General features: G+C 40.3%; 1 protein-coding gene across 1 annotated transcript in view; it reads left to right on the top strand.

Annotated features, from left to right (window-relative positions):
• The window catches only part of GLB1L3 (galactosidase beta 1 like 3), a 183,124-nt gene that overhangs the window by 25,684 nt on the left and 141,954 nt on the right, over window positions 1–15,486 (top strand). The window contains exons 6-8 of the mRNA XM_007948732.2: window positions 3,980–4,048; window positions 4,705–4,800; window positions 6,253–6,361. Of these exons, the coding sequence (XP_007946923.2) occupies window positions 3,980–4,048; window positions 4,705–4,800; window positions 6,253–6,361 (274 nt within the window). The remainder of the gene's footprint in view (window positions 1–3,979; window positions 4,049–4,704; window positions 4,801–6,252; window positions 6,362–15,486) is intronic.

Below are 15,486 nucleotides of genomic sequence, written 5' to 3'. Positions count from 1 at the left end.
AACCAAGCTATGGTACATACACACAATGGAACACTATGCAATGCTAAAGAATAATGTAGAATCTGCAAAACACCGCATAATGTGGATGAACTTGGAGGACATTATGCTGAGTGAAATAAGACAATCACAGAAGTACAAATACTGTATTAGTCCGTTATTGTAAAAGTCAAGGAATGGTTTATCTACGGAAGGAAATTTTCTTTGTTGGTTACAAGGGGTGGGAGGGGTGGATAGGGAACACTGTTAGATAAGTAGAGATAAGTATTGATTTGGGTGAAGAGAAGGGCAGTGTACCAAATGTGAGTGATCAACATGATGTCACTGAGGAAGAGGAAGACATAGAGAGGTACATGGGAAGTGCAGACAACAAAGATTAATCCTTTTGCACATACAGTACTGCGTTGTCAGTGAAGGCAAACATGGGTATATGGGTGGATAGATGGTTGGGCAGGCTGAACTATTAGGTATGTCTGTGCAGCAGGGATTGTACCCAAGACCATGTATAGGACTGGCAGACAATGGTTCTACAAGTGTATTTGTATGTTCTGTAAGAATACCCAGGAGCATAGTAGAGCTGACAAGGGACAAGTTTGTAGTCACTTCTTGGTCACAGCCAGCTACCCAGTGGGAGTGAGTAATTGAACCAGTGGACTCGGGACCATAGTCGCAGGGGACATCAAGCTCGATTGGCATAACATGCTACACAAAACATTGTTCCATATCCTATTTTAGTGAATAGCAACTGAGACCTCAGAAGCTTGCAAGCTGTCATCTAGATACAACAATGGGTCTCTCCTTCTCCAGAGCAAAGAAGAATGAAGAAAACCAAAGATTCATGGAAATAATTAGTCCTTGTGACCAGCACACCATGCAGTCATCAGCCTATATGACTATGAAACCAGAAGAACTAGGTGGTGCCTGGCTGCCACTGTCAACCACTCAGAGGGGGATCTATGTAGAAGATCCTGGATAGAGGGGGAGAACAATGTGGAACAAAACTTAAAATCATTTGGGGAAAAAAAAAGGGGGATCAAGTTTGCTGGTCAGATAGAGCCTGGTGGAAGCAATGAGGCTATTCTCCCTAGCTGCCCTTCAGGTCTAGAATTGAATCCACATGTGTGGCTTCCAGCCAAACAAAAGACAGGCATATGAGTTGAACATGTACCTGAGGTAGATACACTCCTTGGGGAGAACAATCATGGGAGAAAGAGGGGTTGTTTATACACCGGGAAACAGTTCTGGTGACAGGAGTGCATGGAGGCATGGACGCAGGGAAGAGGTAACTATCGGGAGGAAGCGGGAGGAGAGCTGTTGCATTGGTGTAAATTGTAGTCAATGTCTTGAGACAACGTGTGTGTGAACTGCTGTATGGAAAGTGAATTTGCTCTGAAAACTTTCATCCAAATCATGATTTAAAAAAAAAAAGAAAAGGAAAGAAGAAAAGAAATGAGCAATTCACTTATGTCTTGGAATCTGAGGCTGAGAACCTGGAGTGTAACAGCTGCTTGGAAGAATTAAGTTCAACAGCCTGGGTAATGGAGAAGGAGGGGATGGCAAGCTTCTGCTGAAGCACCAAATTACCCTCAGTGTCCTTCCCACCTCAGGACATAGGTCTTCCAGCGTGCTTTACTAGAGGTGAGCAGTAGCAGCAAACTCTCTTTAGTCCTGTTTCTCTGAGGGCCCCTCTAGTCACTTGCAGGTGCTTTTTGGAAGCACTCCCTAAAAATCTGTCTCAGTCACTTCTTTCACATGAAGGACTGCAGCTGTGTCTCTGGTGATGGGGATAAGGCTGACAAAAGGCCTTCTAGAGAACTAGGTTCTTCAGCTGTGAGCCTGACAGACATGAGTTGCTCTGCAGGCTGGGAACTGGATGTGGGGAGGAAACCTAAGTTAAAGTGCAAAATAGTCAGGTAGTAGGTTTCTTATTATTGTTATATATGTGCAGTGCTTGATAATGAGATAGTCAGTTAGTGAGCAGTAGGTGTATTTTAAGCAGCTCTGGTGACATAGTGCCTAAGGCATTTGACTGCTAACCAGAAGTTAGCAACTGGGATCTTGAAAGCTTGCAAGCCGCCGTCTATATGCAACGATGCAGTTCTAGATGCAGATCTAGATGCAGTTCCTTCCATGGAAGGAAGATGGGTAAATCTACTTCCATAAAAATTTACCACCTCAGAAACCCAATGGGGGTCACTGTGATTCTAAACTGAGTTGCTGGTAGTGAATTTGCTTTGGTGTATTTTATTTTAATTTTTCTCCCCCAGATATCTGGTACCTTTTCCTTTCCATCTGAAGAATTCTCTTTAATCATTATTTCAAGACAGGTTTACTAGTAACAAATTTCCACAACTTTTATCTGAGAATGTCTTGATTTACCCTTGTTTTTGAAGGACAGCTTTGTTGGGTAAAGAATTCTTGGTTGACAGTTTTTTTCTTTCTTTTATATTTTGTATATATCATTCTGTTGCCTCCTGGCCTCCAGCATTTCTGAGGAGAAATTGATGGTTAACCTTAATGAGGACTCATATATGTTATACTGGGTGTGAAAAGTTAAGATTATGTGTCAATTTGGCTAGGCCATGAATCTTAGTAGTTTGTCAGTTATGATATAGTCATCTCCATAATAAGGTCTGATATAATGTAATCACCTCCATGATGGGATCTGCTATGAGCAGCCAATCAGTTGAAAGGGGATTTCTTTGAGGGTGTGTCCTTCTTCCAATAAATATGGATGTTCTGGTAACATTCTCTGGCTTTTTGCTCTATCTGGATCCTGCATTTGGCTCCTCATCATCTGACTTCTGGTTCCTTGGATTTGAATCATAAGCCTGCTGGATTGCCTATTGATCTTGGGATTGTTACCTTTACATCTTGTGAGCCAGCATTCTGCCATTTTACCTGCCAATCTTAGATTTGTTATTTTTTACAGCCAGCAGCCTGCTGTATTGCCTGTTGGTCACAGATTTGTTAGCCCTTGCAGTTATATGAGTCAGGAGAAAGGGCCAGCCTGACATCTGATCTACAGACTTGGGATTTACAGCCTTTACAACTTCCTTGGAAGGAAGGTTGGGCAATCTATTTCCGTAGTGATACTGCCTCGGAAACCCAAGGAGGGGTCGCTGTGAGTTGGGTCCGACTCGACAGCACATAACAACAACAACAACAACAACAACAACTGTGTGAACCATTTCCTTGAGCTAAATCTCTCTCTCTAAACTACTGGTTTTGCTTCTCTAGAGAACCCAACTTAAGACACTAGGCTTCTCTCTTACTGCTTTAAGAACTCTCTCTTTGTCTTTAATTTTTAAGAGTTTGATTGATTACAAAGTGTCTCATTTCAGTTTATTCTACCTGGAATTTACTGAACTTCCTGGATTTGTAGGTTCAACTCTTTACTCAGGTCTGGAAAGTTTTCTGCGATTATTCCTTCAACTATTCCTTCTTCCTCTGGAATTCCCATGATGCATTTGTTGGTTCACTGGATGATATCCCACAATTCAATTTGACTTTGATTGTTTTTGTTTATTCTTTTGTCTTGTGTCTCATGTTTTTCTGGCTGATTCCAGGCTGTTATGAAGAATCTGACACAACAGACAATCAGCAAAATTTCCATTTGCTTCTTTGCTGGACTAAAGGGTACATGAATACTATTTACTGTGTGCCAGGCATGTTCTAAACCCTGAACAATATTAATTCCCTTAATCTCAAAAGAAATCCTGTGTTGTGAGGGAGAGCATTTATATATCAATATAAGGAATCTAGAGTCGTAGAATTATTGGCAGCTTCGAGCACAACTGTGCAATAAAGAGAAAACATATTGAAGATAATCATTTATATAATTGCAACTTAGTTGTCATTGGCAACTTTAACTTACTCCAAAGTAGAGCTGTCTCAGGTTCTGGTTTGGGAATGAGGTTTACCGTGGAATTCAGAGGAAAGAAATAAGATGTGTATCCTATTTCTCTTTTTTCTATTACAGCTATGTTCCATGGAACCTCCATGAGCCAGAAAGAGGCAAATTTTACTTTTCTGGGAACCTGGATCTAGAGTAGGTATTTATGTTACTTCTGCTGCCAGATCTTAGGTGGGACATAGAGAGGGGGCCACCTGGGGTTCCTTAGGAACAATGGGACATTACCAGAAGAGATGGAGTCTGCAGCCATATATTCAGGACACTTAGAAATGGTCTGCAGCCAGGACCAGGCACTCTGGTTGGCACTTGTTACTCCTGGTGGGGTAGAGCCTGCAACCTTTGTGCCCAGACTTCTCACTGAACCCACAGAGGCTGCCCAAGACCCCAGGGGGAACCTGGGTGCAGTGTGGGCCCATTACCTGGCTGGGATAGGGGCTGTTATTAGGGGTCAGTTTCACTGTTACAATGCTTCTGGCAGCTTCTCTAAGCCCTTGCTCTTTAGCTCCCCAATGATTCTGAAAACTCCTCTCCTAGGGATGCTTATACCTTTGAATTCCCAGCTCTGCTCATGGGAGGGCTGCAGCATTTGCTTCAATGAACTCATTTCCCTGGTTTAAAGAGTGAGGTGTGAGGCGAGGCACTGAAAGCTCTGTCTCTACACTCCATGCTCTTGTGTTCTGTGCAACAGGCTTGGCATCCTCTGTCCTCCTCTGGTCCACTCACCTCTACCCTCCCCTCCAAGCCTCAGCTCTGACTTTCATGAGAGCCACTGACACTGTCTCTCTCTTTAGGGCCTTTATCAGGATGGCTGCAGAGCTTGGGCTCTGGGTGATTCTGCGTCCAGGCCCCTATATCTGCAGTGAGATTGATCTTGGTGGCTTGCCCAGGTGAGCACAGCTGGGAAGAGTTCAGATTTGTGGTTGTATTTTGCTTTACCAAAAGTAAACTCTTAAATCTTATAATAATAAAAAATAACCTTTGTTGAGCATGAATTACTTGTCTTGCACTATGTGTGTATGTCAGCTCATGTAGTGCTTGTAGTAATGTTGCTAGGTATAGCATCTATTGCATTCTTGTTTTATAGAGACATTAGAGGTACTGGGCCTGTGTGTGAGAGTGGAGAGGAAGCAGCAAGATGATCACATTCTTCTTTCTCCATAGAGGGGGCAGCTATGGTAACTTCTGCTCTTCTCTTATGGTAGGAAGGAAGGAAAGGGAAGGCGCTAGAGAAGGGTAGGGCTTGTTCTGACAGGCTCAGTGTGATTTTTCTTTCTTTTGTTCATGGTAGGTCACATTCTCCACTGCAATAAGGACTCTAACCCTTCCCTCCTTATTTATTTTTTTTTTTAGCTTGCTATTTCACCTATGGTACTAGTTCTTTGCCAAGACAACCAAGGTTCGGGATGAGAATCCATGAATCTTCTTGTTAACTATATGAGCTGGAAGGAATCCCTGTTCATACACATCCTACTTCTGGATGAACATTATGACTCCCCAGAGCTGGATCACAGCCTTTGCTCCTAAGACAGACTTTTTCCCCCAGCCCAGCTCCAGAGCTGAAGAGGCATGGCTTTGAGGGAAGGGTATTTTAAAGCAGCATTTGTTCATGGTACAGGAATCTCATTGGTGAACTGGAGCATGTTTACTGGCTTGTAAACTCCTACACTAAGGAGCTCTGGTGGCATAGTGCCTAAGACATTTGACTGTTAACCAGAAGGTTGGCAGTTCAAACCCACCAGCCACTCTGTGGAAGGATGATGGGGCAATCTACTTCCATAAAGATGTACCACCTCAGAAACCTAATGATGGTCACAGTGAGTCAGAATTCGCTCAAGGGCAGTTAATTTGATTTTTGTTTTTGAAAGGTGGTCCTATACTACACTTGCAGTTTTAAGTTTTTGAGGGGATGTAGTCCTGTGCTTAAGGTGTATACACTGTGTTCAACACAAAATGTTTCTAGTTAATTAAGAGTGGAAAAGAAGATCTAATAACTGTCACTAAGGCATGATGCCCATGAGCTTGGCCTCTGCTTCTTCTCTTAGTCTGGCCAAATGGAGGTGAATGCACTTTGTAATGGTCACAGCATCATGATAGTGTAAGGATTGTATTTTCTTCTGAATCTCTTGAGTCTGTGAGAATCATCCAAAAAACTTACTCTGTGCAGACACTTTCTGGACCACTGAGGGATATAGAGCTGTGGGGTGAGCTCAAAGAAGCTAATCTGTGTTGAAAGGAGCTCTGCAAAGGGCCTGGCTGCCACTCTAGCCCCAGCCCTGTTCAGCTGTACTCTATCTAGTCTTCCAGTCTCAAATGCTGAGCTTGCTTTCTTTCGCCCCCAGCTGGTTGCTACAAGATCCTGACCTGAAATTGAGGACAACCAACAAAGACTTTGTTGATGCAGTGGATCATTACTTTGATCATCTTATTCCCAGGGTGATCCCCCTCCAGGTAAACCAAACTACTTTTTCTTGTCTTTACATTTCTGTTATGCAAATAGTTTGTTTAGTTTCTATTAGAATTGAAGCTGACATTCCTGCTGTGTTGAATTCTAGACCCTCATCTTAAGCACATAAGATTTTATTTGTCCTGCCCTTGTACCTGCCAGTGCTTTTGTCCAGTGTCATAGAGGGCCTCACATGACACAGGATGGGTCCACATAATGTTCTGTGCTTACTGCACATGGTTCTCATTGTTATTCTGGATGTACTTGAGATCTGGCAAAGGCACTTATCTTCTAACTGCTTAGCTTTACTCTTATATTACCTTTAAAGGGTTTATGTAAACACTTGATAAAAAACTCAAACAAGTACAAAACAGTTTATGGTTAGAAAATCTTCCCTCTCACCCTGTCCCAAAACCACTCAATTTTCTCAGGAAGCAACTAGTTTTACCAATGTGTATCTTTCCAGGGATTTCCTACACATATAGAAGACAATTATTATATTTCTATGTATTTACATATATGTTTGTACTTTTTTATTTAACACATAAAGTTCTGTTGGCATTTTGCTTGTGTCACTTGAAAATACATTTTAGAAGCCTTCCATATCAGTCTTGTTGTTGTTGTTGTTATGTGCCATCGAGTCACTCCGACTCGTAGTGACCCCTCCTTGAGTTTCCGAGGTGGTATCACTATGGAAATAGATTGCCCCACCTTCCTTCTGAGGAGTGGCTGGTGGGTTTGAACCGCCAGCCTTCTGGTTAGCAGTCAAGTGCTTTAGGCACTATGCTACCAGAGCTTATAGTTGCTGAATAGCATTCCACAGTGCAGATAATATCATCATTCACTTAACTAGTTCCCCGTTAACAGATTTTGGATTTTTTGAGTTGGTGCTACAATAAATAACTTGGTTCTTGTGTCATTTTTCACCCATGACTATTTTTGGTATTGCTTATGCATTCCTGTATGCTTTTTACCAAGAGTGTGAAGAGCCCAGTTTTTCCCTTTTTTCATGGTGTACCTGCACCTTGTGTACTTGTCAAAAAATGCGTTTGTTATCACAGTGTCTACCTATAACTCATAGAAGTTCATTACAAAAAACAACATTATATCTGCAGTCTATAAGTCACCAATTGTTTGATAGTTATGATATTGTTTTGTGTGAGTTTTTATAATACAACTTTCTCCTTCTAAACAGGATGGGCACACAATTGTTATTTAAATAAAAATAAATCTTATTTAAGAATATGTCTCTTGATATAGGTGGAGGTGGGATAAAACCAGGATTATTAAGTGGTAGATTAAACCTTATTATCATAGACTATTTCAAACCTACAAGCAGATCCACAGAAAAAAAGATGGATCAGTCTGCTTCCATAAAGATTTACAGTCTTTGAAACCCAGTGGGGATCACTGTGAGTCAGAATCAACCTAATGGCTGTGACAGGGACACAGACTCAGCCCTTTATAATTAATTCTGCATTGTGTGTTGCTCTTACTAGAATAATTATAAACAGAAGACAAGGAATTATTAAGTAAAGTAAAGGGAATTATATTTTAGGAATAAAGTTTCTTCTATACAGCTTTAGGAAAGGTGAGAGACACTTGTTGAGGAGTTTGGGAGAGCGTGCAGTCCTTCTATTCAATTCATGGGTTTGCTGTGTGGAATTGAGGTACATATTATGAAAAAAGAGCTTAAGCCATATGTTTCTGGCTGCATTTTTGCAATCTAGATGGGATTCAGTGGCAGGTGTAAAAGTTTTGGAACCTTAAAACTAGAAAGATTTTTACTCTGGAGGACCAGACATAAGTATAAATTCCATTTACCATTCATATATCTGTAGCGAGGCAAAGCAAATTTATAATATCTCATTGAAATCATGAGCATAGAAAACCCAAGCAAATATTTAAGAAGCAGAATTGATAAATGCAAATGAAATGTATAGGGGCCTGTTAATAAATTAATACCATTTTAGTCTTTTATTGGATTAGGTGCTTCCCATGTTTTAATTATGCAGTAAAAATCATACTTGAAGAGGACTTATTGCTTTAGTTGGTACCTTTATTTTTCTATTCCTCTTTATTTCATAAGGTCAACTTTGAATTCTCCTGTGATGAGAGTTTTAGAAATCTCATCCTCCACATTAGGAGAAGATAATGTAAAATAATAAAAACAAATGCTCTCAATTAGTCAATTAATTAAGAATGTTCATTTAATAAGGATTTATTAACCACCTGTTGTATATACTGTAGTAGTAAAGATTAGAATGATGAGCAGTTCAGATGTGGAGTCTCTACTCATTGAGTTTATAGTACGATATGGGAGACAAGCACTTACAATACGAATGTTAATTGTCCCCTATGGAGGAGGCACAGATGCTCATAGTGAGCATACAACAAAGCCTTGGCAAGATAGCATAATAGACAGACAAGCTACCCAGATACTCTACAAAAAAGAAATAAGAAACCAATTGAAACAGATACAGAGGATAATCCTGGAACTCTGAGCTTTGAAGGGAAGGATAAAAAAGTGAGTTAAATACCAACTAATAGGAGAAACTGAAAGAAGACAGCAAATAAGAAGACAAATGGTGCTGTGAACTGCTGATTGGCCTGAAAGCTCAACCATTTTGAATATTTTCAAGTGGCATTCCAATATAGGCAGCAACTTGATAATTTGCTCCACTTGCCAAAGACTGCACAGGCAACCACACTGATGGCTGGGACCATGTCCACATGACCCAGTCACATCCACACTTCTTGCAACCCTTGCCACTGGGCAAGGGCCACCACTTCCTTCTGCACAACTGTTCAATGATAAGACAGTGGCCAATCAGCCCAACCCACCCTCAACTGCTCTATATGAACTGCTAAAAAAACAAACAAACAAACAAACAAACAAAAAACCTGGGTGAATCACACCAACATACTATGACCAATTAAATATAAATAGAGTGACATCACAATGTCTCAGAGAGACCTGCCAATCCCAGTTCACACAAATAAGCAAGATAAAATAATACAGACAAAGGAACAGAATACAGAACTAGAAAACTTCCCTGAAGAAGAAGTGACATTGAAACTATATAATAAGGAATTCAAAAGAATTATATTTAAGTACCTTCAATGGATTGAGATGCAGATCAAGGAAAAAACTGACAATATTTGAAAAAACAGAAAAAATTCTACAAGAATTTTGGAAAATATGAGAACCAACTGACAAAATTAAATTAGAAACCATACAAAAATGGCAAATAGAAATCCAGAAGATCAATTCTGAGATTTCAGAAATAGATAATACATTGAAAAAGCAAAGAAGTAGAAATGAACCAATGGAAGACAAAATTAGTGAGACTGAAGACAAATCTAGCACTTCTACTTTGTTAAGAAAACAAATGAGGGAAAAAATAAAAGCCTAAGAGATATGTGGGACATCATCAAGAGGAATAATTTATATGTGATCAGAATTCCAGAACAAGAGAAGACAAATAAAACCACAGAGAAAATTGTTGAGGATTTGTTGGAAGAGAACTTTCCTAATATAATTAAAGATAAGAAGACATGCCTTGAAGAAGTTCAATGAACCCCAAACAGGATAAACCCCAAAAGAGATCCCAAGACATATCATAATCAAACTTTACAAAACCAGAGACAAAGAATCTGGAAAGCAGCATTGGAAAAATGAAAAGTTACCTTCAAATGGCAACCAATAAGACTAAGCACTGATTTCTTGGCAGAAACCATGTAGGTGAGAAGGCAATGGGCTGACATATATAAAACCCTAAAAGAAAATAATTGCCAACCAAGAATTCTATATCTAGCAAAATTGCCCCTCAAATGTTAGGTTGTTGCTACATGCCATTGAGTTGGCTTTGACTCACAGGATATGGCCTTATGGACAACAGAATAAAACACTGCCCAGTCTTCTGCCATCCTCCTGATATTAGCTATGCTTGAGCCCCTCATCACAGTCACTGTCAATCCATCATGTTTTCCCCTTTTTCACTAACCCTCTATTTTACCAAGCATGATATCCTTCCCCAAGGAGTTGTCCCTTCTGACAGCATGACCAAATTATTTGAGAATTCTGGCTATTCTTGCTTCTAAGGAACATTCTGGCTGTACTTCCAAGACAAGTCTGTTCATTTCTCTGGCAGTCCATGGTATTTTCAGTGTTCTTCACCAAAACCACAATTCAAAAACATCAATTCTTCTTTGGTCTTACTTATTCATTGTCCAGCTTTCACATGCATATGAAGCTATTGCAGATACCATAGCTTGGATCAGGTGCACCTTAGTCTTCAAAGTGACATCTTTGCTCTTTAATACTTTAAAGAGATCTTTTGGAGCAGATTGGCCTAGTGCAGTACATCATCTGATTTCTTGATTGCTGTTTCCATGGGCCTTGATTGTGGATCTAAGTAAAATAAAATCATTGACAATTTCAATCTTTTCTCTATTTATCTTGGCGTTTATTGGTCCAGGATGGTGAAATTAGGACATTTCCAGATAAACGGAAATTAAAAGCATTTGTAAAAACAACAGCAACCTTCCAGAAGATGTCAAAAGGAACCCCTTTGACAGAGAACCAACAATAGCAGTCAAAAACCTGTGATTAACACACATGACAACATGCCACAGAAAGCAACCCAGATATAGAAGTATCTGAAGTGAAATAACCTTACAAGACTGAAAGTAGGGATCCAGGAACATCAGTTGGTAAATGAGGACAACCAGAAAGCAGAAGGAGGGAATAAATAGTGTAGTTACAGAATTTCCAAATGGGGAGGAATTCAAGATGATTTTGAGATAGAACAGACTGTTTTAAACATGGGAAGAAAATAATAAATCACAGGGAAACCTCAAGGAAAACTAATAAACCTCATAAAAATAAAAAAGAAAAGTCAGAAATATTTGTCAAGTACTGAAACAATAGAAATGAAGGAAATTATTTTCTAAAATTCATAAACAAAATGAACTCAACACAGAAAATTAGGTGGAACAAGTAAATCAATAACACCAACAAATAAATAAATAAAAGCCATATAACAAAATGACAGCAATAAATGCATACTTGGTAATTACACGGAAGGTAAAAAAGTTAAATGCACCAGTCAAGAGACAGAGAGTTGCAGAGTGGATAGGAAAACATGCCTCATCAATATGCTGTCTGTAAGAAATACACTTTAAACACAAAGACCAAAATAGACTAAAAATCAAAGGTTGGAAAAATGTATTAACAAATGGCAATCAAAAAAGGGCAGGAATGGCATTATTGATTTCTCATAAAATAGACAAAACCACTATAAGAAACAAAGTAGGACATTAAATAATGATTAAAGGATCAATCAAACAAGAGGACATAACCATAATAAACGTCTACATACCCAATGAAAGAGCCCCAAAATACAAAATCAAACTTGAATAGAATTGAAAAGAGGAATAGACAACTCCACAATAATGGTAGGAGACTTTAATACACCACTGTCAATGAAGGATGGAACAACTAGAAAGAAACTTACCAAAGACACAGAAGAGCTAAAAAATATAATCAATGAACCTGGCTTTATAGACATATACGGAACACTTCAGCCAACTTTTCCAGCATACATGGAATATTCTCCAGAATAGATTATATGTTAGGTCACAAAGTGAGCCTCAATGAATTTAAAAACATTGAAAGACTGAAAAACACCTGCTTAGATCACAATGCTATGAAATTAGAAATTAACAATACAAAGCTCAATGAAAAACAAAAAAGAAACACAGGTGTTATAGTTGGGTTAATTTCCCACCCTCTAGCATGCAGATGTCTCACCAATAATTCTAAAGTTATTGATACTTCTTCCCTACTAGGTCTAATCAACATAATGTCATCAATATAATGGACCAGTGTGATGTCTTATGGAAGGGAAAGGTGATCAAGATCCCTACAGACTAAATTATGAAGTGCTGGGGAGGTGATATACCTCTGAGGAAGCACTGTGAAAGTATATTGTTGGCCTTGCCAGCTGAAGGCAAACTGCTTCTGATGGTCCTTTGAAATTGGTATTGAGAAAAAGTTATTGGCCAGATCAATAGCTGCATACCAAATACCAGATGTAATTAGTTGCTCAAGCAATGAAATCACATCTGCTGCAATTGGAGTTACCACCTGATTAAGTTTATGATAATCTACTGTCATTCTCAAAGATCCATCTGTTTTTTGCACAGGCCAAATAGCTGAATTAAATGGGGATGTAGTGGAAATCACCACCCCTCCACCCTTCAAGTCCTTGATGGTGGCAGTAATCTCTGCAACCCCTCCAGGGATGCAGTATTACTTTTGGTTTACTATTTTTGTTTTACTATTTTTAAATAGAGGCAGTTCTAATGGCTTCCACTTGGCTTTTCCTACCATAATAGCCCTTAATCCATATGTCAGGGACACAATGTGGGAATTCTGCCAGTTGCTCAGTATATCTATTCCAATTATACATTCTGCAACTGGGGAAATCACTACAGGATGGGTTCGAGGACCCACTGGACCCACTGTAAGATGCACCTTAGCTAAGACTCCACCAATAACTTGACCTCCATATGCCCCCACTCTGACTGGTGGGCCACAATGATGCTTTGGGTGTCCTGGAATTAGTGTCAGTTCAGAGCCAATGTCCAGTAATCCCTGAAAAGTCTGATTATTTCCTTTTCCCCCATGAACAGTCACTCTTGTAAATGGCCTCAGATCCCTTTGGGGAAGACTGGGAGAAAGATTGACATTATGAATTTTTCACAGTGCAGTGGGGTCCTTCCTAAAGGGGAGACCTGGCCTTCTTTCATTCAAGGGGTAGTGGGTCTGTAAACTGATTCACATCTGGGAATTGATTGAGAGGCCATGACTCTATATTCTGGCAATTCAATCTAGCCTGTTGTTCATGTGACCTAGCATTCTTCTGTCTATATAGATCAAGTAAATATTTAGTAGTTTTGCTATGTATTTCACTCCTAGGAACAGTATGACTAAGTAGCCAATGCCATAATTCCACACGGGTAGCGTAGTGCCTAAGGCACTTGACTGCTAATCAGAAGGCTGGCGGTTCAAACCCACCAGCCACTCCTCGGAAGGAAGATGGGGCAATCTACTGCTATAGTGATACTTCTTCGGAAACCCAAGGAGGGGTCACTATGAGTCAGGTCTGATTCGATGGCATATGACAACAACATCAACAGAGTATTCTGATTACTGTTCTGACTCTGCTGTTCATTGTGGTAACCATTCCCACCAAAACGTGACCTCAGCAGAGGAGGACTTTAACAATCAGATGGATAGGATGACACATTCAGTGGAAACCAGCCATCCTTTTACCCCAGCTATGTCAGTCATTGCTCCATGAGCTCATGAACAAAGTGGCCATGCTGGCAGGGATGGAGGTTATGCATGGGCTCAGCAACATGGACTTCTACTTACTAAGGCTGATTGGCTACCACCACTGCTGAGGCCCAATCTGCCAGCAGCAGAGGCCAACACTGAGTCTGCAACATGGAACCATTCTTTGGGGTGATCAGCCAGCAACCTGGTGGCAGGTTGATTACATTCGACCACTTCCACCATGGAAAAGACAGCATTTTGTTCTTACTGGAATAGATAATTATTCTGGATATGAATTTGCCTTCCCTGCATGCAGTGCTTCTGCCAAAACTACCATCCATGGACTTACAGAATGCCTTATCCACTGACATGGTGTCCCACGCAGCATTGCTTCAGATCAAGGGACTCATTTCACAGCAGATGAAGTGTGGCAATTGAGTTATGCTCATGGAATTCATTGGTCTTACCATGTCCCCCATCATCCAGAAGCAGCTGGCTTGATAGAATGATGGAATGGCCTACTGAAAACACAATTTTGGTGCCAGTTAGGTGGCAATACCTTGAAGGGTTGGGGCAGTGTTCTCTAGGAGGTTGTATATGCTCTAAACCAGCATCCAGCATATGGTCCTGTTTCTCCAATAGCCAGGATTCATGGGTCCAGGAACCAAGGGGAGGAAATGGGAATGGTACCAGTCACTATTACCCCTAGTGACTCACTCAAAAAATTTTTTGCTTCCTTTCCCTGCTACCCTATGCTCTGCAGGTCTGGATATCTTAGTCCCAAAGGGTGGAGCATTCCCACCTGGAAACACAATACTGACTGCATTGAACTGGAAATTAAGAATGTCACCTGGCCAGTTTGGCATACTCGTGCCTCTGGATCAACAGACAAAGAAGGGTGTTACTGTACTTTCTGGTGTGACAGATCTAGATTACCAAGGGGAAATTGGATTGACATTATATAAGGGAGGTAAAGAAGAATATGTCTGGAATACAGGAGATTCTTTAGGATGTCTCTTAGTACTACCATGCCCTGTGATTAAAGTCAATAAAAAATTACAGCAACCCAATTCTGATATGACTGCTAATGGTCCAGACCCAGGAATGAAGTTTTGGGTCACTGCACCAGGCAAAGTACCACGACTGGCTAAGGTGCTTGCTGAGGGCAAGGAAAATATGGAATGGGTGGTGGAAGAAGGTAGGTCTGAATATCAGCTGTGACCATGTGAGCAGTTGCAGAAACAAGGACTGTGAGTGTTAGGTTTCTTCATTGTATATGTGCATTGAATATTTTTGTTTCCTTCTGTTATGAACTGTGAAATGTAAATAAGGTTAATGTGTTTCGGTTGTACTCGTGTTAGCATATCATGTTAGGTGCAAATATGACTTTATAATTGTCCTTATTTACAGATTATATATAGTTAAGAAGATGTGTAAAACTGCCAAGTTGACAAGGGGTGGACTGTGATAGTTGGAGCTGTGTGTTAACTTGGCTGGACCACAATTCTGTGTGGTTTAAGCAGTTGTGATGTGGGTTATTCCCATGATTGGATCGGATATATATGTTTTCAGCAGCTAATCCATTGAAAGGGAGTTTCCCTAAGAGTGTGGCCTGCCTCCAATATATTTATGGACATCTTGGGAAAAGAGACACTCTTCTGTGGATTGGGATCCTGTTGTGCTGCCTACAACTCTCCATGAGTGAACAGTCCACCATTTGGCCTGGAGATCTTGGATTCATCATTTGCTGGAGTCAACAGCTAGTATACTGCCTGCCAACCTTGA

The sequence above is a fragment of the Orycteropus afer genome, unplaced genomic scaffold, assembly GCF_000298275.1.
Source record: "Orycteropus afer afer isolate SDZICR_OR568_19922 unplaced genomic scaffold, OryAfe1.0 scaffold00221, whole genome shotgun sequence".
NCBI lineage: Eukaryota > Metazoa > Chordata > Mammalia > Tubulidentata > Orycteropodidae > Orycteropus > Orycteropus afer.
Note: the sequence above shows the minus strand (reverse complement) of the source record. Positions and strands in the feature narration are given on the sequence as shown.